Consider the following 22,796-nt stretch of genomic DNA (forward strand, 5'->3'; position numbering starts at 1 on the left):
CTGTTGTTTTATTGATTTATAGATTCCTTGAGGGCTTCAAAAGGCTCTGCCAAATAAAATGATTTATTATTAATATTATTAGGCTGTGTGCGATTTTCTTTACATGATCTGTTGTTTATTTTATTTACCTACTTCACTCTCCAAAATGATGGTTTTACCCCTCATACATGCATTTTTTGCCAGTTATAAAAGTGGGTCCCACTAATGGTGATAAAAGTTTTGAAATTATTTATCATGGTCTCATATGTTTAAGACAAAAACCTAGAATTTTAAGAGGAGGTTGTAGACTTCTTCTATTCACTGCAATGTTGACCAGAGCCGATTCCAGTTGAATTTAGGCGAGGACTGATTTGCCTTTCAATCACAGGTCACATATACACATACACAAATTCACTTTCACTTACAATTTACACCTATAGACAATTTAAAGTCTTCAATTCGCCTATAAGAATCATGAGAAGCATGTTTTTAGAATGTGGTAGGAAGTACCCATAGAGAGCATTCCATCACCACAAAGAGATCCGCACCCGTATCTCCTGATCATGAGGCATGTGCAACCACAAAACCTCTAATAGTTTTAGTTTTGTATATTTTGCAAGTTTGATTTCTGTAACTTTATCCCACAGGTCCTCCTGATGTCGAGCAGGCCTGCGAACCAAGCGTGCGCACCTGGAGCCCCAACGCAGGGATCGAGCAGGGCATCGTCGGCCTGTCCGAGTGCCCCCTCCAGGGCTGCATGCTCCAACTGGAATTCTCCCATCCGCTGGTACCGGACTCACTGACCGTCTGGGTTACATTCTTCAGCCCTGAAGAAACAGCACTGCCGGCTATCCACAACATCTTGCTGCTCACCGTCAGTGGCAATAACATCTCGCTCGGGCCCAGCAACGTCTTCTGCGACACCGCGCTCACCCTGAAGCTGGACGTTGAGGAGGAAGTCTACGGGGTGCAGTTCTTCACCATGGAGCAACACCTGGAGATCGACGCCACCCTCTTGGCATCCAAACCGGACTGCTCTCTGTGCAGAGACTGCAAACCACTGCGCTACCGTCTGCTGCGCCAGCCGCCCTTCACCCACGCGCCACATGGTCTCATTTTCAATGAACCATCACGCCGGTATACAGACAGGTGAGTGACCTGGTAGGTAAATTGCTTTTTCAGTTAACTGTCCATGTTGTTTGCGACGTTCCCTTGGAAAATCTGTGGAATAAAACCTCAAGACAAGACCATGGTCTAATGGTTTGGTACCTGTAAAGTTCCTGAAAAGACACAGGCGCCTGTTTATTATTATTTATACATTCCCCATGTAGGTTTTTTGTATGGAGTATTCCAGGAAAGTCAGGAAACGGATAGTGTCTTCACTTGGCTTTAAAGTGGAAGCAGAATTCGTGGTTTTTATATGTGATAGTGAGTCGACGTGTGTTTGTTTGTGTGAGTAAGGTATGCCCGCAAACACGGCATTGGAATAGTAGATTTCCTTTTCAGCACCCTGAAGAAAATGAGTAGCCTAAGCCACCGCTTCTCTCGGAGTTTCAAACCTGCGGTCGGACGTGTATTTCCAAAGTCGCAGGTCAATCGTTGCCCACATTTGTTTTTTCCCTGTTCCGTGAAGCAAGGGCAAACAGATGGCTTGTTGAAAGTATTATGTGCACACTGTGGTGAGAGTTTAGTGCTTTGCTCTTGCGGAATGCGCTGACTCGTCAAAAGATTTGTGCTATACGTGGCACCGATGTGTGTTGTGCCATCTCCCTATCAGCGTGGTTCACATGAGAAAGAAAATCACCTGATAAGGTTCAAAAGGGTGAGTATACGTGTTTCGCAAGATGGAGCCATGATACTCGCGCCTTCACAACAACTTCCTGCTTTTGGACAGCAGGACGTCTTCCAAAGGTTGTACCAAGTACGATGTGTTTTATTTGCAGGGAGGCTTTTGGCACACCTCAGTGATTATTGACGTACTGTCGGTAGTTTAAAAGCTGTGGTGTATTTCATGAGCTGCGGTTACATTCCTGTGGTCGAGGTCGGTGGCACTGGTGGACTGTTTACCTTCCTGAGTGCATATGGAATGTTGTCGCTGGTAAGAGGGGTTTTGTAGCGTGATTGCAACAAAGAAAACACACGCTTACTTGTTTATTTAGAACAGAACACCTATAGAGAGTTCTAAAAATAGAATCCCTGATATGGGTTGCCATCAGGAAACCGTTTCAGAGAGAAGATAATTTTTTTTTAGCTGCTTGTGTATCACAAAAGCTTCTTCCTTCTTAGGGGGAGGGGGGGGAGTACTGTGATAGATCTCTACTGTCAGACCACTGGCCTTTACCTGAGCTGGGTCAAACTGGTGCTTTGTTTGGAATGGCCTAAGGCTGCAAGGTCAAAGTAAAAGGATAAATTATGGTGCAAAATCAAGACGTGTGAAATGAAGAGGCGATGCATAAGGTTGAAGGTTGGACTATTTGGGGTTAAATCATCGGAGAGGGCCAATAGGTGATGGAAGAGAACATTAGTGGGTTACGAAAGCATGGCGGAGGGGTGGGGGGTGTATTTGGTCTGACCCCATTCAGCTGAGGCACCCCAGTTGATGGGCTAATCCTCTCAGTGATGTGGGTTTCGGAGCTGTCACTGGGTCAAAGGCTATCTCGGAGCTGATGTGAGGGGACCTCCCAGAGAAGTAACTCCCAACACCCCCTCTGTAATTGGGAAAGACCCAGACATTGGCAGCACTTTCCCATAATATCTCATCACAATCCCCATGGCTCCTTTGTTGAGAGGTCTACTAAACATAGATCAATCAAGGTACACCATGTTTAAAAGTAGATGCAATTAAATCAACTCCTGCAAATAATCAGTTTTAGTAAACCATCCCAATTCATGCCTGGGCTAGATTTAATCTTCTACTACCAATTCATAAGCTCTTGCACACTGGCCATCATCATTTTTTAAACAGCTTGCTGTGCTGTGTCTAGTAATAATGCGGGATAGTGAGCGTGGATTGAAATTTACTTGCAAATTTGCCATCTGCGGATTTTAAGGCTCTGTCCACACGGAAACAAGTTTTGGTGTACTGTATCTGCAAAGTTTTTGATCATTTTGGCATTTCATCCATATGGAGCTAGTGTTTTGGGTGCCTGAAAACAGTCTTTTTTTTTTTTTTTTTTTTAAACTGGGTCTCAAAGCGAATAAATCTCAAAACGTGCTTGTCGCAGTTCTCACGTGACATAATAATGATAGTGGAATACCATGTTACTTTCCCAGAGAAATATACAAATCCAGCCTGATACAAACGTCTTCTTTCTTCTTCACTTCACATTCACCACCATTGTTGTATGTTTAAATGACACAGTTCCTTATTCTTTTTCTGGTAACTTCCTGTGGAGCCTATAACGTTTCAGGTGTTTTCATATAGACACACACATTTCTTGAAATGATTCGGTGCTTATGAGACTTGATTTTATGTACGAATCTGGCTTCAGTTTCGTGTGGACATGATGAGTTAATTTCAGAGGCAAAGAGGCTGAGAATGACGTTAATCAACCAAGACTCATTGCTGATCTCGACGACGCTGATCATGTCGGCCTCCGACCACTCTCACTGATACCCTCGTTGACGCACTTGTGGTTATGGAAGAAGAAGCCTCTCTTCTTGGCCTAACCATCAGCTGGGCGAAGACAAAACTACAGTCTCACTCAAACTTTCTTCTACGTCTGGCTCCCGTGCTGCTCTCCAACACCCAAGACGTTGTGATTGTTGACTCTTTCACATACCTGGGCGCAATCATCACCACTTCCTGTTCAACTGAGCCGGAGAACTCGAGGCATCTCCAGCTGGCTTGCAGGCAGGTTAGCAAGAGCGTTCCCCTCTGTCCTGCTCTGCGTTTGCAAGTTGAGGACACTCTAAGTTGCCGACAGCCGACGCCACGACATTTTCCGAATGGACTGCCTCTGGAACATCCTCCTCAGTATGCGATGGCAAATCCAGAGGCAAGTCTCAATAATAGATATGCGCCGTATGTATCTCGTCTCAATAATCTATACAAGTGTTCCAGGCGGCCTACCAACACCCTCCTCCCATTTGGCGATGTCCCAGGTCATGGCTTTCCGCCCAATGTGCACCCTCATGCACCAGGCAAAAGACCGGACTTTGTATCTGGAGCTGGTTGACTAGAGTCCAGACTCATTGCCCTCGCCCTTTTGTGTTGAAAGTACTTGTCTCTCTCCTACAAACCAAATGATCTGAATGCAAGAAGACTGTTTTTTTTTTTTAATGCCATCGTCCTGCTTCATCGAGTTTCGTCGAAAGCACATCGAATAAACGCCGTCTCAACCATTATATCTCTGGTATTCACGTTTCCTTCGAAAGCCACATGAAATTGACTTGTTTTTATGTTGCCACGGTAGTGTTAATTTTATCCGCCATTTTTAAATGTAGTCTCAGTTTTAGTCCAGTTTCAGTCATGCTTGGTAGTTTTTATCATAGTTAGTCAACCTCATCCCGTTTATATTTAGTCCGTTTTTAGTCGACTATAAATCCAACATTTTAGTCTGTATTTTAGTCCAAGAAAAAATTATTTTATTCATCTAGTTTTAGTGAACAAAAACTATCAACATTTTAATCTACCTTTAGTCATGACAATAATCATTTTACCCCTGTGTATTTTTTTTGTCGGCACATGATGTTGAACATTTCGGATCTAAAACTATTTCACATGAAATTTTCTCTCATCTTTTTGATAAAAAAACAAATTCACACACAATAACAGTATATCAACAAGTGGCTAGTATAGCTCCATGCTATGAGCTAGTAAGTTAGCCAGCATTAGTTAGCGGTCAGATTAACATTATTGTTGGAACGTTATAGCCTTATAGTACATTATAGTTATAATTTACTTTTTTTTAGCCTTTCATTGTGAGTCCACCTCCTGTCTGTCCCATGTGTTTGTGCATGTTGCACTCGCGAGCTACAGATTTGAATTAGGGTGTGTCACTGTATGTCACATGACAGTGTCACGGTGACATATTACTGTAGCAGACGAGATTTTATAAAACCATATAATTTTTGTCTCGTTTTTGTTCATGAACTAAAATGTCCAGAGATTTTAGTCCAGTTTTTAAGTGAAGTTCATTTTCATCTCGTCTTCATTTGTCAACGAAAATGCATACTGATTTTGTCCCAGTTATATGTAAGCCTTTCTTAATACAGTACTACTCTAGATTCGTAATACTTCATGTCCGAAAACAATCAGCAGCAACCATGGACACATTGCTCAAATGTGACTAATGTTAAAATGAATAAATGTTGTGTCTAACATATGATGCATGGCATTCATTAGTGGTTAGACATCTATCTAGACATCAAAAGACAACATGTTCGTGTCTGAGCATTCATTTGAATGACAGTTAGGGGCTGTAGAAATTAAATACAGCCCATTGAACACTGACAAGCTTTAAAACCATAGATCAATATCAGCTCCCGTATTGACTAAATGACGCTTATAGGAGAATGGGGTAATTTGTGCCAAAGGGGCAAGTAGTACCACCCCTGTTATTTCGAAAACCATTCAGGAAGTTGGTCATGTGACCACATATCTTTGAAGTGACATCCAATTCGTTCATCTGGTAAAAAAAAAAAATCTTTAGTAAGCCACATTATGAGTCTATGGTGAGCATGATACTGGCTCAAAGCAGCTGGGTGATGCATATATATTTTTTTTTTTCTTCTTTTTTTTTCAAAATGGAGGGCTTGGGATAATTTGTGCCAAAGGACCTGGGTTAAGTTGTGCCAATGACACAACTTCCCCTAAATAATAATTATTTACTCAATATTACTTTATTGTATTTTGTTGTTGTTGTAAACTGTATTCTTACATTTGAGCACTAATAAGTGCCATTCTTAATTTTTGACAGACAGGGTTTCAACTCCTCTTGAGGAGTTTGAAAGATCAGTGAAAGAGAGATAAAAAAAAAAATCTGCAGGATGGACATTTAAAAAAAAAAAAAAAAAAGACAAGAAAAGAAAAAAAGTCAGCTGTGGTTTCCCCTCCCTGGCACTCACCAATTGACAAATTTGTGCGTCATCAGGAGTTATTTTTCCCTTGCCAAAATCCACAAAAAGAAAGAACAGAATTGTAAAATAAAGTGAAAAGAAGAATTGTGAATGACACACCTGAGAAGATAAGAGTTGGAGAATGCTCACAAAGAAATTGAAGATAAAAAGCCTAAACGGGAAAAGAAAAAAAAATGAGAGAAGAAAAGGACTCTGAAACCTGCAAATCAAAGTTTTGTATTGACTTTGTCTTCCTTTTCTATAGCATCATTTGTGAGATGAAAGTGATTTAGCGTACTGAATTCTGACTAATGGCACAACCCACCCCTCACTCGGGGTCAAGTTTTGCTACAAAACCACTTTTTCCTAAAGTTATATTTCTCAAACAGTTTATTGAAGATCGAAATTGATCCCAGGGATGCACAACATCCTAATTTATATGAACATATTTTAGTTGGAGGCATTCCTGTAATCCCCTTGCGTAAAAGACACTTTAAGTAAAAATTGGCACTACTTACCCTGCTCTCCCCTACATTGTTTGTTGTTCTTGTAGACGGTAAAAGTTTGTCTGTTTCTGTTATCCGAGATCTGTTAGCAAAGACCAACAAGCAGATATAAGAACACGTCATATGAACATAAAGATATCCAATAACACTATTTTAATCATAATTAACTTGACACTTAAAAACTTTGTTCATCCACCATGTACTAGACTTGTAGAGGAACTCAAGATAAAATACCTCATTCCTTTCCGACAAGCTTCTTGAGACGAATGTTGTGATCCACAAAAGGATGAAATCTTATCAGTGATAAAGACTTGTATGGCTGACTTCTTTGCCGGCATGTAAATGGATCACAAGTGTCTTGCTTTACCTTTCACTCTTCTTTTCGCTCTGCATTAAATACACTAGCTGTGCTCATCTCACTTTGACAAAAAGCAGAGCTTTCAAAAGATATTCTAGGAATTCTGTGAATACAAAAGGATTTCATTATAATTTTATTGACTATTGTTTGGTGCTGAAATACTAGAGATCCTTAAATGGATGACATGGAGATTCAAGCTGACCTGTACCCATGAATATGGATTCTCAGCCATCAAAATGACATATCTTGGGCTTGTATTGTCTTATTATCTCTTATTGTTTCTTTTCTACTATATTCCTTTGACACTGTAAATCACTTTGATTAGCTTGGACCTACAGTATATAAATAAACCTGCCACGCATGCTTCAACATCAACCAGAAAGAAGTCTTTTAAATTTTAAAATAGGAAGCTTTTTTTTTTTTTTTTTTTTTAAATGAGATTCTGAATCAACTTTGTACTTATATTAATATATTTACTGACTCTCAGAACCCAAGATAAAGTCCAATCTCCAACCATCATTGCATGATGCTACTATGGTACCATGGTACAATTTAATTAATTAAATTAAATTAATTAACTTCCGTTCTAATTGGAATAATTCATTCCAGAGTGCAGTCACCACCATAAAAAAATTAGTTTGAACAGAAGTAATTCTTACAAATTGTTGTTAATTAGTTTGTGTGTACCACATCCCAAATGGTGAAACTTCTTCTTCTTTGTCAACCACAGCCAAGTGGTCATTTCAGTCATTAGAGTCCAACAGTCGGGAATTCGACACTGACTTCAACTTTACACAACCGCAGCAATCGACTGCAGCCTATTGTTTCTGTGTTTGTCTTCCATCAAACTTGCCATTGTCCACATGTTGCCAAGACAGGATGTGCTGTGGTCATTTTTTTTTTTTTTTTTTTTTTTGTGGGACTCCATTGAGTCATCAAACTGATCATCGTTTTGTGTGCGTGTAAGTGAAGCTTTGTTAGCCACAGTGGCTATCATTGTGATGGAGGTGCTGGCCGCCCGGGCAACTGTGGTCGAAGCAGGATGTGAGTCACGACTCACGACCCAGTGGGCATCAGACTTGTTTTATTGTTTTGTTGAATAGCTTTTAACCGTTGCTGAAGCTGATCAATGTGAAGACAAAAGTTAAACGAAAGATACTTAGATGCTATTGAGGGGGCTTCTTCATACTTGGTCGTGTTTGAGTAGAGCCGCCATACTGCATGCTTTTGCATTGAAGAGGGTTTTTAAGTTCAAACATATTGTTTTAATAATACACATTTTTGAGGGGGGTGAAACTCGTGATTTGATATACATTTTTCACATTATAAAATATAGACAGTCAGGCAGACAGCTTTTGTCTGTCTGGAATGTGTTGAACAAATACAACAGAAATGGAAATAATGTGTACAAGAGCAGCCAAGGAACATAGCTGCAGATGTAATAAATAAAATACCATCACATAAATACATTTAACCCAAAGTCGACTACCACAGTAATCAAAATCAGTCTTTGACGTCCAAATCCAATGTACCGTCTGTTTAAACCGCTACAACATTATCGTTTTTTTTTTTTGGTAATTCCATAGGTTATTCCTACAAAACTTGATGGTCCACGTGGCGCAATCTACTTTATCTATCAGTCCTATTTGGCCCTAATTTACCGACGCTGCCCCCCAAACTTGTACCTCCCTTACCCTTGCTATGATTAAACAAAACATACTGTATACATGCGTCTCCTGTTACACTTTAAACAACAAGATATAGGCTTCATTATGCTTAACGAGTAGGAAACTGTGAGCATTTTTATTGTGAACATATTTTTACAGCCTGGGCTTTTTTTTTTTTTTTTAAGACACTACACAGATTGTTTTAAACATACTTCTAGCATATGCAATTATGACAGCAATATAAATATTAGAATTAATGAAAATAATTTACTTGTGGAATTAAGGTGATAGTATCATATTTTTCTAATAGACATATACCAATGGTTCTTGATATTGACCTTATTCTTATATTCCCCATCTCCATGTAGCTTCAGGAAAAGTTGCTTTTCGTTATAAAGTTCTAAACTAGATAGCTAGTTGTGCTGGACTAGAAACAACCACCATTGTTTCCTTAAGATGGAACCCAGGGGCAGCAGAGAACAGCAGAGGCCCCAGAACTGACCCCTGCGGAACACCATCCATTCCATTATGCAATTGACTTCGTATTGCACATATTCGTCCGACCATTTTTATTTTTTTTTGTTGGTTTTGCTCGACATAGTATGAAGGGATTAACATAATAAAGAAGGAGTGTCAACACGAATCACATGAGTCGGGTGTGTGTCTTGACCTCCGCCGAACCCCCCTGAGACTGACTCACCGAAACTCTGGTGTTAGTGATGGAACCCAGGGAACCACTGGTATACTACGTAAAACAATATGAGGGCAATTATCAAATGTTCATGTAGTATTTTACGTACAAACAACACAAAACAAAATAGATGACAGGATCCTATGTTAATTCATAGTTATTTACTGTGGGAAACAATACAATGACATCATGTCTGAAGCAACATTTAATTAGATACATACATAAGCGATAAAAAAACCCAAATAGTTGGCACTGCATACTGTGTGAAAGAATAAAACTACGTCTGAAACATGAAAGCCACAAGCAAAACTTAAATGAGAAACTATGACCATAAATAGCAAATGAATGATGAACCCAACTATAGGCAAATACGAAAACTGTAAACGACACATTTGCAAGGAAGAGTGCTACATATTATTTATAAAGGACAGTATATACATATGAGATGTTTTCCCATTGCATCATCATCAGAATTCATGTCATGACAGCACCCTTGCTTGCACTTTTACAGTTTTCTGATTTGTTTGCTTATAGTTTTCAGTTCATCCATTGATTATTTTTCATTTTTCAACCTCTTTTTTTTTTCGGGTTGTTTCTAGTTTTCAGTTTTCTCATTTAAGTATTGTTTTTTTCCTTTCAGACCTTTTATTTTCAGCCTTCCTTATCATGCCGACTCAAGAAACCGTCATGGCGACATACATCCGTAATGTGAGTAGTCCTCAATAATTCCAACATTCCGCTTGTGTGTTCCTCATGATGGTTCTTTGACTCGCTATGATGCACAAGCAAAGGGAGCGTCTGTGGGCATTGTGTGTTTTGGCTTATGGAGGCGTCACTGCTCAAAAGATGCCGCAACACACAGCGTCCCGACACGCGCAGTTTTCCACCAGGCTGGTCCAAGTGTCTTCGCAGCGTATAATCTTTTAGTAATTGCGGTTCTCTCTGACGTTGCTTGGAGGCTTCCCGTTTTCCTGAAAAGCGCAGCCGCTTTTGTGACATTGGGCTCTCTCTCTGTGTTTGTGTCTCTCTAGGGATGTGGAGCCACATGTCTTGTACACCTATCGGGTCCAAACCATCTCCAGTCGGAGCGAAAGCGAGCCTTCACCGCCGCTGGTGCATGAACTCGGGGCAACCTACTGTGGAGATGGATGGATCCAGAGGTGAGCCAAACCTATTCATGAGGCATTTTCCCCAGTAGTTCTTGATGAAGTGTGCTTGAACTGGGGGCTTTCGTATAGTGCTCACTTTACAGTACTTCTCGATCTTGCTGCCCTCAGTCTCCAGTCTGTACTGATAAAATGTGTCTGCTGAAAGTGGGTAAACATTGTATCGATGGGCAACTGGCACCGCATGTGGCCCCTTCAATTTTGCTTCCCCCCCAATATTTCAAACATGTTTTGGTTTTATTTGTATTTCTTGGGGGCGGCACGGTGTTTAAGTGGTTAGCACGTCCGCCTCGCAGTACTGAGGACGCCGGTTCGAGTCCAGGCTTAAACCTGCATAGGTGGAGTTTTGCATGATCTCCCGCGTGGGTCTTCTCCGGGTATTCCGGTCTCCTCCCACATTCCAAAGACATGCTTGGCAGGTTAATTGAAAAAAAAAAATATATATATGTATATATATATATATATATATATATATATATATATATATATATATATATATATATATATATATATATATATATATATATATATATATATATTACAACTACAAAATTAAGTGATTCATTTGAAATGTTCATGAAAGATAAAAACAAACAATGAGTTACAGAAAATAATGAAACAATTAACAGAGTAAAAGCAATGCTTTGTTTAATTGGACCTGCTTTTATTTTGTGTCAATTGGATGTACATGGATTGTCCCATCCTGTAAAAACCCGTATTTAAAACTTTGGACAGCATACCCGGAAAACTGGTCTGGGAGAGGTCAGGGTAACACGTAACCATATCACATCCCCTTAACCAAAAGTCTACTGTAGTAGTGGCAGTCATAGCAGCCCCTCCCAAACCCCCTACACACATTCATTACTCAACTGTAACTTAAAAACTAACATTTGTTTTTAATTACTAGTTGGTATACCACCAATAGCTACTTAAATATGACAGGTTGTTTTTATTATTGTGGTTCTAGGCTACTGTCTGTTACCTTCATATTTCCAGTTTTGGATCCTTGTGTAGGTGTGCCTTAATTGTATCGGGCCCAGTGAGTGTACACGCGGAGAAACTCCTCTACTGTATGACGTATCATTGTATGTTGTTTGGCAAGTCTGAGTGTGGATGTTTCCTTAACCACCTCCTGATGTGTTAGTTCCAAAGGAGAGGAGTGTGATGACATGAATTCCATGAATGGTGACGGCTGCTCCAGCCAGTGCAAGAAAGAGCCTTTCTTCAACTGTGTTGGTAAGTCAATTGCGTTCATAATTTGTTGCCTGCAAGTCCATCCATGCAGTCAGAAACTCTAAAAGCTTTGCCCTTCTTTTAAAAAGTCTGGAAATCATTACGCTTCCAAGGGGTGACTCATCTTATTTTACATTGCTAAATGACTGGCATATCCGACATTCTTTTTCACCAATAGATGGATGGGTTTCCTGTGCAATCCACCTCCTCACCTCCCCCCCCGTTTTCTCCCCGCCGCTCCCCTGATGCGAGCGTGCATGGGTTTGCACATGTATACGATATGCGAGCAGGCACATGCATGTGCGAGCTTCTGTGAAGTGGCTGCTTTAATTCCTGTTGGATTGCCAGATGACTGCATTGGCCGTGTTGTTTTTCCACCAACTGCAGGGCTCAAGTGTGTGTGTGTGTATGTGTGTGTAGTTATGCACAGAATTTGGATAGCATGATGATGGGACATTCTGTCTACTGCCTCTGCCTCCACCTACAGGCAGTTCAGGTAATACGTTAAGTAAACAAAGTGTATAAAATGTTAAAAACACTATTAATTATAAGGCATTGAATCAATGGTACAGACGGAGCGAAAATATAAGTCGCCAACGTACACTCGGCTCACTTTGTGCTGTAAATTCCATCCTTACTTCTTTTATGATTTTTGTTGACTTGGTAAGCTAACCATATTTTACTGAGTATCCTGGACTGAGATATAAGTGGCCAAAATGAGTTTCCTCCGCAGGGTGGCCGGGCTCCCCCTTAGAGATAGGGTGAGAAGCTCTGTCATCCGGGAGGGACTCAGAGTCGAGCCGCTGCACCTCCATGTTGAGAGGAACCAGCTGAGGTGGTTCGGGCATCTGATTCGGATGCGTCCTGGAAAGGTGTCCCGGGCATGCCCCACCCCAGGGACCACTCAGGATATGCTGGAGAGACTAAATCTCGCAGATGACCTGGGAACGCCTTGGGATGTCGCCGGAGAAGCTAGTTGAAGTGGCTGGGTGAGAAGGATGTCTGGGCTTCCCTGCTAAAGCTGTTGCTCCCGCAAGCCGACCCCGGATAAGCTGTAGATAATGGCTGGATAGTTGGATGACCTAAAAACCATGGCTAATTATTTTATGATTTCGCCGTTCATTATTAGATTGTCCTGGGTTAATTTCTATGGCCACTAGTGGCTAGCATTGCAAAATGATAAAGAAATAGCCACTTGGGGACTTAATTCTTTAGATGCTCTACTAAAGTCTTTCAAAACACTCTCCTCGTTTTTGTGATACCTTTGTCCTGAGGAGTTGGGCTTGTAATGCTTCATTCTAATTGGTTTGGTATTCACACACTAGTTGGCGGTTGTAAATTGTTGTTTGATAGAAAAACGACCAACAAAAACAACAAATCCAATGAATCGAGACACTAAGCTATTATATAAATTTGCTGTTATAATATAATATCTTGAAAAAGATGGCCATCTATTAACGTGCAAGATTTTGATATTACATGCAAGGTGTCTTGGCTGGTTCACCAATCTTGTAAAACTAAAATATCTCCTTATTTCTGGTAGAAGGCTTTTAAAATAACGTCATATTTCTTCCACTTTTTCCATTATATCTTTAGTCGATCCAAATTCAAGCACTCAAGCCCTCCCTTTTACCCCTGTAAGTTCTCATAAGCCACCATTTGAGCTTCTTTGGTTTTGCCGTTACCTCCCGTTCCCATAGAGTATGATACATCTGTATGGCCCCCCCTCTGTAGCCCCTCAGTTCGCCATCCTGCAGAGCACAGAACTGACTTTCGTTTTTTTGGACTGCGCTGGGGAGGGCTGGAATTTGGAGAAGGAGGCCCTGGCCAACTTGGCACAGAATGCTGTCTTCCCCCCCTCACACCACCACCACTCTCCTGAATGGAACCCCACCAGCTGACAGCGCTTTAGCTGTGAGCAGTGAGGCCCTACTCCTCCAAGCCCCTTAAGCTTCCATTTCCAGGCTTTGAACCCAGTGTGGGATGTCTGGAAAAATAAGTTGTTGTATCTTTCTTTACCTCTTGACTTTGTCTGAGGCCCCCCAACCAACCTTAGCACCTCCTTCTATCTCTGGAATTGGTTCATGTCCTTCATGTTATCACAGTTTGCTTTAATTTGTTCCTTTTGTTTCTATCCTTCTCAATCTCTCTCAACCTATGCTTCTTTTTCTTCCTTTCAGTATTTGGTCGGCTGTCTTCTCACCACAAAGTGATGTTGAGCGAAGGGATATTCTTTAAGGGTAGAAGACCTGCTGAATGTGAAGAAAGAGTTTTGTAGGGTTTGACCATCCTCTGTTATGTTTGCATCAATTTGCAGAGGAACCGAGCATGTGCTACTACTACGACGGGGATGGCGTTTGCGAGGACTTTGAGAGAGAGACTGGTGTTCGAGACTGCGGACTCTACACGCCCAGTGGCTTCCTGGACCAGTGGGCATCCACTGTGGAGGTTTCCCACGAGAAGAAGCCGTACTGCTCTGGCGAGGTTGCGGCTGGTTATCCCGCTGTTACGAAGGTAATGTCCTTTTTAAGATATATATCCCATCCATCATTTCATTTTTCTACGAGAGCCTATCACAGCTAGATGAGAGAGATATGCGGTATGCCCTGGACTGGTTGGTGGTGACCAGACACATAGAGACAAACAGGATTCACACATGTGGGCAATCTCAACTAACATGCGTGTTTTGGGAATACGGGATGAAAATAGAGTATGAGATCATACAAAAGCCCCAAAATAAGATTTACACCCATAATCTGACTGTGAAACATACACAGACCCCTCCATGCTTGCACCTTGTATTCTATTCTGATATTAGGATTTATCAAGGGTTAACACAAATTTTACTTTGTTCGTTCAACCATCTTTTCGTAGCTCTCTCGTGCATCTCATTTTAATCCATAGATGACATCATTTTTTTGCCAAACAACTTCTTTTGCTGGTTTGCCAGTTAAGTCATTTTAAAGATTGGGGCGTTTAATTAGATTCCCCCCTCATGGAGGATGCATAAATTTGCCTCTCTCATTAAAGTAATGCTTCCAGAAGACGGGACACGAAGCCATTGATTCCAACCGAGCGTGGTGGAAGCATTGATCTGTTGCCGTTGCCTTGCGATGGCACAAATCATTAGGGCGATGCATATATCAAGTAGACACAAAGCTTCACATATGTGGAAGGGCGCAACCCTCCAATTCCCCTTGGGACGTTTGACATGTGGTACATAAAACCATCCCCTTCAAGTCTTTGTTTATTATTTCTGTTCATTGTCCAGTCCTGTTACAACATTCAAGGCGTCCAAACCAACTAAAAGATTCACAATCTTTCCACACTTTCTTTAATGTGAGAGTAACTCTACTGTGCATCATTAATCTTCATACCAAGAACCATTTGAGTTCTTCAAAGTCATGCGAACATTGACAGTGCTTGCTACTGATGATCACTGTAAAATGTTAGTGCATTCCTAGATGGTTGTAGTTAGGGATGATATGAGACGGGGTATTTCTATTTGGTTCACATACTGCACACTCATGTTACTTTTATGTTAATGTTATTTTAACCATTATAGTCTTCTACAAGAATCAGCGGATTGTGAAGTTGGTTTTACTTACAAAAACTGAAATTTTGATTTCTTCTGCTGTCTTTTTCTGACCACAAAACAAAGAGTTCAACGTAAAACCTTTTTATATCCAGCACTAACCACAACCATGTAACTTTAACCTGAACAAGAGCCTTTAACTTTAGCCATACCTCTAACACTGTCCCTGACCGCAACCGATCCTCACCCTTAACACTAAAATTCTCATAAATTCTCCCTCCTTCCACTTCTTGTGGCCCGTTAGTAAATGTGGGCCAACGTTTGGAACGTTGAGTGACCGTGCATAAATGAGATTAAGGTTGACCCTTTCCCGGATGGCTAAGCTGCTATTGTGAAAAGGTTCTTTGGGTTCAGAACTTGTGCTTTGGGTACGCCTCGCTCTCAATCTGTGTCACTACCTCTGCTAATCCCTGTGCAACAAACGTACTATAAGGAAAATATTTTTTTGCCCCCATGCTACACAATGGTTCTGATGTCAGACAAGAGTATTTGAGTCTGGGTTTCCCCCTTCTGTTCTCTGCAAGGCCTACCAAGGGCTTGATTACTTGCATCCATTTCCATGTATCATTGCTATCCTTATAGTGCTTGTTTTCTTTCCAGAAAGGGAGGCCATAACTAACATACACCTCAACATCTTAAGTGCTCCTTGGCATGGATTCTATACATCTTTTTTTTTCCCCCCTCCCAGGATGGATGTACACGGTCTTGTCACGCACTTGAAAAAGAGGCTGTGCAAATGAGCTGCTTTTTTTTTTTTCTTTTTTTTTTTTAACCACATCACGTCACCTGTCCTGTTAATAGCTCACTTCATCCCATGTGGATTAATTTCAAAGCACTTTGATAAAGTCTGCCGAAAGATGCCCTGATAGAGGACGGCACATTTTTGCGGCGTTGCAAACGGTTGCTTTTTATATTCTGAATGAGCTTGTTGAGGATAGGACATCATTTCTCCCCGATCTCATAAACAAGTCCTGTGTTGGCTTTGTGTATCAGTTGCGTTTGATGTCCCACGACGGTGTTGATTCCGTGTGTGCCTCGGCAAAGCGAGCAGCTGCGATAGGAATCTTTACGGATGCAAGAAAGGCAACAACAGCATAAGAAGGCACTTGAGGAGAAAGAGAAATCGTGTCTCTGCACGGAATCTCAAGTTCAGCGTGTGTGTAAAAAAAAAAAAAAAAAAGTGTTTGCATAGAGAGTCTTTTTACACATAATTCTATATCTTCAGCTTTAAAGCAGCTAAGCAATCACATCCATTTATCATGTCTTGACACGCTGAACCTGTTTTTTTTTTTTTTTTTAATTTCTTAATTGAGTTTTTTTCCTGCTTAACTTTGAATATGATCGTGCAGTAGCTCATATTCAACAGTGACGATGGGTGGGAGTGGTTTCAGTAAGATAAACGTTAATGATGATACAATATTTCAGTTTACACAATATAAAGAAGGTGCACTTTTATATTGGGTTTGAAATACTGTAATCCATTACAATATATTGTAAATATATCAAGTGTTGTGCAGTAACATTAGATTAGATTTTATTTCATTAAGTGTTTGATTTTCTTCCATGATATTATTTTGTGTTTTTGTGCAAACGATGAGGTTAACATGCTTAACAGTTAACACCATGCATTGCAACAATTTTATCCGATTTTGATATTTTTCTTGCTCTGACAATCTTAACAGATTGGTGACAAATATGCTGTTTGTCCAATTGTGTATTAAGGATTTTTGGAAAATACTTGCCCTAATCCAAAATGGTTTCTATCAACTCTTATGCAGAATTAGGGATTAATTAGGGATTAATTGAATGGACTGAGGGTAACACCAAAGAAGAGATAAAATGGCAAAGTGAATATTTGGAACAACGGTAATGATGTCTTCAGTTCCACTCGAAATTACGAGATAGGGGGTTAGTTTGACTGGCAGTCCTCGCTGTGTTTGATGAGATGCTGCTGCTGAGTAAAAGTTGCAGTGAAAATGGCTCTAGTTTACCAATGTTATCATAAAATAGCCTGAAATGAGCAGTTTGAGTGGAGTTAAACGGACACTGGCAAATTAATGACCCCGTTCAGTGATGCTCTCCCATTCAATCTCAGGTGGTTCATGTTATTTGTAAAGATCAAGCAGTCATGCAAGCACACCCTAGACTCGACTGGGGAATTAAATACACTACAGTTGACAACACAATGCACAGCACATTGTTCTCTCATCACAGAGGCTTCAAATGTGGTGCTTGACTTGGGGGGGGTCTGGGGATTGAGAAGTAACCACTGACTTGTGTATTTGTGTGTACATGAGTGCCCGTTTGCATGTATGTAGCAGCTTTGCACACATTTCCAATTTCAGACGATGCAGCAAGGCAGGTGATTTCTCCTGAGATATTTGCTGCCCAGGCAATCGCTGACGCAACCCCACGGGCATCCCTTGAGAACGACACCCTTAATTATACATAAGCAACAGAAGGGGATAACATTTGAGTTCTCTCACGCTGCCAGAAAGTGTTTCTATATGAAGTTAATCCGCATTGAGGTGTAAAACACATGAATGAGGCTGGGAAGGAATAATATTGAATAATAATGGAATGATCGGAGCAATTTTTGTTTGTCATGGAAAGTAGGTAATGATTCAGTGTTTTAGTCAAGACCACACCAACCCAGAACATAACACCTTGGGGCTTGACTAATATATTTTTGCCAATGCTACGCAAGCTAACTTGGCTGTAATATTAACACATTTGCTCCCAAAAATGTATAAATACATTCTATTTTAAATTAATTAATAAATTGAGTCAAATTAGTAATTTAAAATTAGCAAGCTCCCAAAGACGTATTTATACGTTTGTTTGTTTGTTTCAAATGTTTTTTTATGCTAGAGCTTACAGAAGGCTTTGATGCAACCCCTGAACTGAAGAGAATGGTTGAAGCAATGGTAGTTATTACAAAAACGGATCAGAGATTGAAAAAGAGAAACTAAAACCCTCTTTTACCCACAGTTTTAAACATAATTGTGAACAATGATGAAACTTAGCTATATTCTAACGCTAATTGCTGCAAAACGGAAACAGATACAAATATACTTTTTTTTTCCTGATGAAAGAAGAGACTCTAGTCTTTCTTTTGGTAGGTTCCACGTTTTTATAGCAGTAGAACACAATATTCTGTGGGCCTTGCAAAATCAGTCAAAATCTAGTAAAACACCCGGGAACGAAGGAGGTTGCTTCAGTGAAAATAGCTGGGAGTGAATGAGTTAAGTAGCCGTTGTCTCTGAACATTAGCAACAAAAAAAAACAAAAAAAAAAATGATTGAGCAAATAAAAATAGACTATTTTGGTCATTATCTTAGAATGATTGTAACTTTCCCAGTGTAGTTAACTTAACGGTTATTTTACCTGTCTTTTGCTTCTCCCGAATTAGCTGATAAAAGTTGGACGTTGTATCAGAGATTTTTGTAAATAACGGCATTCTGTGTTTCGCACTAATCAGGATAGTACTGGTCTTGATCAAAAATCCAGAGTACTCCCTGTCCGAGACTGACAAGACAGTAAAAATGCCTTTGATTCCGAGACGAGACCGAGACCCTTAAAAAGACCGGTCTCGAGCCCAAGGCTGATCTTGAGAACGACAACACTAGGTTCGGACTAAGAATAAAAAACAATGTACGTCTGGACTTTCGTAAAATTTTAAATTAGAAGCTCATTTAAGACCCCACAAACCAAAACTAACCAATACTTTGAGAGGATGAGACCAAGTCAACATCAAGTCCAAGTTTAGCTTTGTGTGACAGACAAACTAGTTTCAGAAGATGTAGCGGAATGTTGAAGAAGATAAGGTTTGAAAATGGATGGATAGTTGGTAAATTGTTGGTATGTGTCAGAATGGCAAACATTTACTTCTAAATTACCCAAATTGTCAGTGTGGATGCATGCAGAGTTTCTTTGTTTATATAAAACAGTGGTTTGTGAGACCATCACCAGGTTTCACAAACCTCAACTTAAAACTTTTGTATAATCCCAATGGACAGCCAACCAAACAAATGCCGTGAGAGAAAATAGGTGGCCCACTTTTGTTTTACAGCGCCCAAAAAAGCAATCGGAAGCACCGCATAAAGGCTACTGTAGAGCAAATACTCACATTACAGATGAAAAAAAAACAGAAAAAAAACAACAGTAGCCGGGCTGCCGCTTTCAGCAGGAGAGGAAAGCCAGCTCCTTTGGCACGGACTCTCTTGCCAACATTCCCTCAAACCGCACAGACCTCGTCAGGCAGCGTGCCAGTGACATAAGCGTGTGGTAACATTAAAAAGAAACCTCTGGGATAGCGTTCCTTTTTCCCTTTTGCTTTTCCCGTTTCAATTATTATTGTGGCCCTGCCATGCGAAAACCTCAGTGCGGTCGGCGTGCTTTTTTTCGTGGCACTGTTGACCCCGCGTAACATTTTCAAGCTGTTAATATGCAAGGTTTTGGCCTTGTTTTGCTCAGCAAAGGGGACCACTGACTGAGGGTCATTTATCCTCTCAGCAGACCCATCTGTTTTCTACTTTCCACCATCGCACGCTCAGCGACTCCTATATGTTGGATTGCGGTCGACGCTCGCTACCACCCAGTCTCCCCTGATGAGACAGGCTTAGGTAAACTGCATAATTGCCCTCCCTCGTTAGCGCTTAACGGCCGCACTCTCAGCAGGCCATGGACGTCACTGCCATTAACCCTGCACCAATGAGACGGTGAGCCTCAGTGGCTATGGGTGGGACTGGGTGAAAGGACATTACCTCACACGCCAGGCGCTCACCAACATTCCGGTAAACCATGGGACGGTGCTTGGAAAGTGGTTCATTTCGCTCTCTGTTGCTTGTTCTCTTTCCTTCCACAAATGCCTCGCAGATGCTCACGTCTGCACAGGCTTCAAATTCATTGTACGTATGTTTGCCAAGCATCGGAGAAAGAGACCTAAAAACATACCTGTGGCAGATATGTTTCACTGTCAATGAGTCAACGGTTTCCAACCTCTGAAATGTCCTGCACCCCTAAATAAATTTAAGTTCCATCGGGTATGTGAAGCCCATTGCAGCTCATGTATGGCAAAGAAGGTGGCTGCACCTTTTTGGGCTGGCCACTGGTCAACCGCAAGGCAATTTGGAATTGAGCATTCCCTCGGAAACGAGCATACACCCGATGCACTACCAACAGCTGATTTGGAAAACCATATATTACCACCTGGAGCCGATCCCAGCTGTGAGAGAAATATGGACTGCAACCTGGATTGGTTGCCAGTCGGATGCAAAGCACGTGTCAATCAGCCGATCATTTATTCTGCTCGGTAAACCGACAGTCACTGAACATGAATGGATCCCATCCTGGTTGCATGACAAACATTTCAGCCATGTGTGCCACTACACAGCAACCATCATCCAAGTTTTCACCCACAGAAATGTAAACTTGCAATCCTTGGTTGGGGATCCCATGTGTGGTTGTTTGTGGTACAAAACTTATCTCACTGACGTTGTCATTGCCATTTGGGAAGATTTATACAGAATGTCATGAACTGTATTCCTACTTTGTTGATATTTTGATGGTACTTGACAAAGCTTTGTAAATGGGCAGTGTGGTACATTCATTGATTCTCAGAAGGGATCCATAACTCCACCAGCAGAAATCCAATGCATTTGTGTAAATTGCAGAATCATGCACATAATTGTGAAATTTAATATAGAATATATAGAATATTTGATTAGAGCCACAATGCATTGAGTGAATGACGGGGCCTTTTTTACCTTAGGAAAAGTGTTGAGTGTTGGATAGCACAGCATTCTATTTTCTATATACTAGACAGACTCGCCCAGTTAATACTGGCGAACATATTGTACCTAGCGTATACTTAAGACTCAGTTCATGTTGATTCTACAAGTGATTTGTTAAAGCGTTGGCACAAACAGCAAACATTCTAGTTAATATATCACAGCAAGTACCCTAATTATTGACTTTCTTAGGAGTGGCATAGAATAATATGGAGAGTGCTTGCAACATGAAAACAATCACTTTCTCCGGACTATGTGTTGCTTCTTTTCATTGCCAAGTACAGTAAAGATGACCTGAGTGAGGAAATGACCTCATGCTTGTGTTTATTGATGACATTTATTGAGTTGAATCCACAGTCTGAAAGCATCATAATGAGAGTGAACACCCAGCAAGGTTTGTTCATTTTCTGTCTGGGTGTTTGTCCATGCCTCAGTCTGTGGGTGTGATTGTTGCCATTGCTCAGTCTTTACCAACAATATTTGCCCCTTTAATCTTTACTTCTAACTGTAACTACTTTTTCCCGTGCCCACAAATTTTCAAAGCAAAGAGTCCGATGGTTGGCCTCTCGCTCCTTTTCTGCTCGACTTCCTCTCTTCTCCATTGCCCCTTGGCACATTAACGCTGCTGTTAGCTAAAGTGATGTTTAACAAACATTAGCGGGTGCCTACAGATATGGTTGGCCAGGCTATTGCCTGACCAGCCAGCTGGTACAAATTAAGACCACATGTTTTCCTTCTGAGGTTTTGTTCCGAGTGGACACCTCGAACTGTGTACTTGATTTGATATTGGTCCATTGTGAGATCAATGAATTTGTTACAGGAAGTTATTGTTGTTTTTCCAGTGATGTGAACTCAGTATAGTGGTTTGCTACGTGTTGTTCCTGTTGTGATGCCTGCAGTAAAGTTTTTGGAAGATTTATGGGTGTTGATCTCAGAACAGTTGTTGGCTTTCTCTAAAGAGAAAAACAAGTTCCACGCAATGAGTCATGATGGTTTGTTTAGACACTTCGAAACTGGTGGCACAATTCAGACAGTCGAAAGTGGCTTCGTGCCGGCAGAAGTGAGGCACTCGTAGTAAAATGAGCAATAAAATGTTTGCTGACAGTTGGCTGACTGTCCCATTCATTCATTCATCATTGCGTTGGTAGCGCGGCGGTTCGCATAGCTGACTTCCACGCAGCTGGCATAAAATCGATTCGCACTCAATGCCCCATTCACCATCGCACCGCGACTGACTGGCGACATGTCCAGGGTGTAGTCCTGGGGCGACACCCGTAAAGTGTTGGAGTTTAGGGTTCAAGACTGGATCTCTTAGTATGTGTGTGTCAATTTCTTTCAATATTCCCATAGTAAGGAAATCATGAGTGTACTGAAACAGAATGAATAAATATTGCGGTTCCAGAATTCTGTCAAATGAAGTCATTTTGGCATAATATGGAAAACTATTAAGCCACGAGCAAATACTTTTAGTGTGAAAGTCATGGGTATACAATTAGTCTAACACATGGCTATGATATCTATGCTTGGGGAAAGCAAGCAAGTGCTCCATCTGCTTTGCATGTTGCTTATCTCAACAACTCTTACAATTCCCTAGAAGTATTCACGTTTACATTCCTGTCATGTTGCAGACAGTTCCCTTCTTCATCATAGCTTTGGTGTCCCATCTCCACTTCCTTGGTTGTCATCGCTATGCATTAACTGCTGGTGCAATACCTCACTGTGCATCCCAATTGAAAGGATCCATATTTG

At 40.9% G+C, this 22,796-nt stretch overlaps 1 protein-coding gene across 1 annotated transcript in view; it reads left to right on the plus strand.

Moving 5' to 3' along the window:
• LOC144011493 (pappalysin-1-like) overlaps positions 1–22,796 on the plus strand; it is an 84,946-nt gene that overhangs the window by 15,692 nt on the left and 46,458 nt on the right. The window contains exons 7-10 of the mRNA XM_077511597.1: positions 627–1,128; positions 10,293–10,421; positions 11,572–11,663; positions 13,978–14,174. Of these exons, the coding sequence (XP_077367723.1) occupies positions 627–1,128; positions 10,293–10,421; positions 11,572–11,663; positions 13,978–14,174 (920 nt within the window). The remainder of the gene's footprint in view (positions 1–626; positions 1,129–10,292; positions 10,422–11,571; positions 11,664–13,977; positions 14,175–22,796) is intronic.

The sequence above is a fragment of the Festucalex cinctus genome, unplaced genomic scaffold (assembly GCF_051991245.1).
Source record: "Festucalex cinctus isolate MCC-2025b unplaced genomic scaffold, RoL_Fcin_1.0 HiC_scaffold_126, whole genome shotgun sequence".
Lineage (NCBI taxonomy): Eukaryota > Metazoa > Chordata > Actinopteri > Syngnathiformes > Syngnathidae > Festucalex > Festucalex cinctus.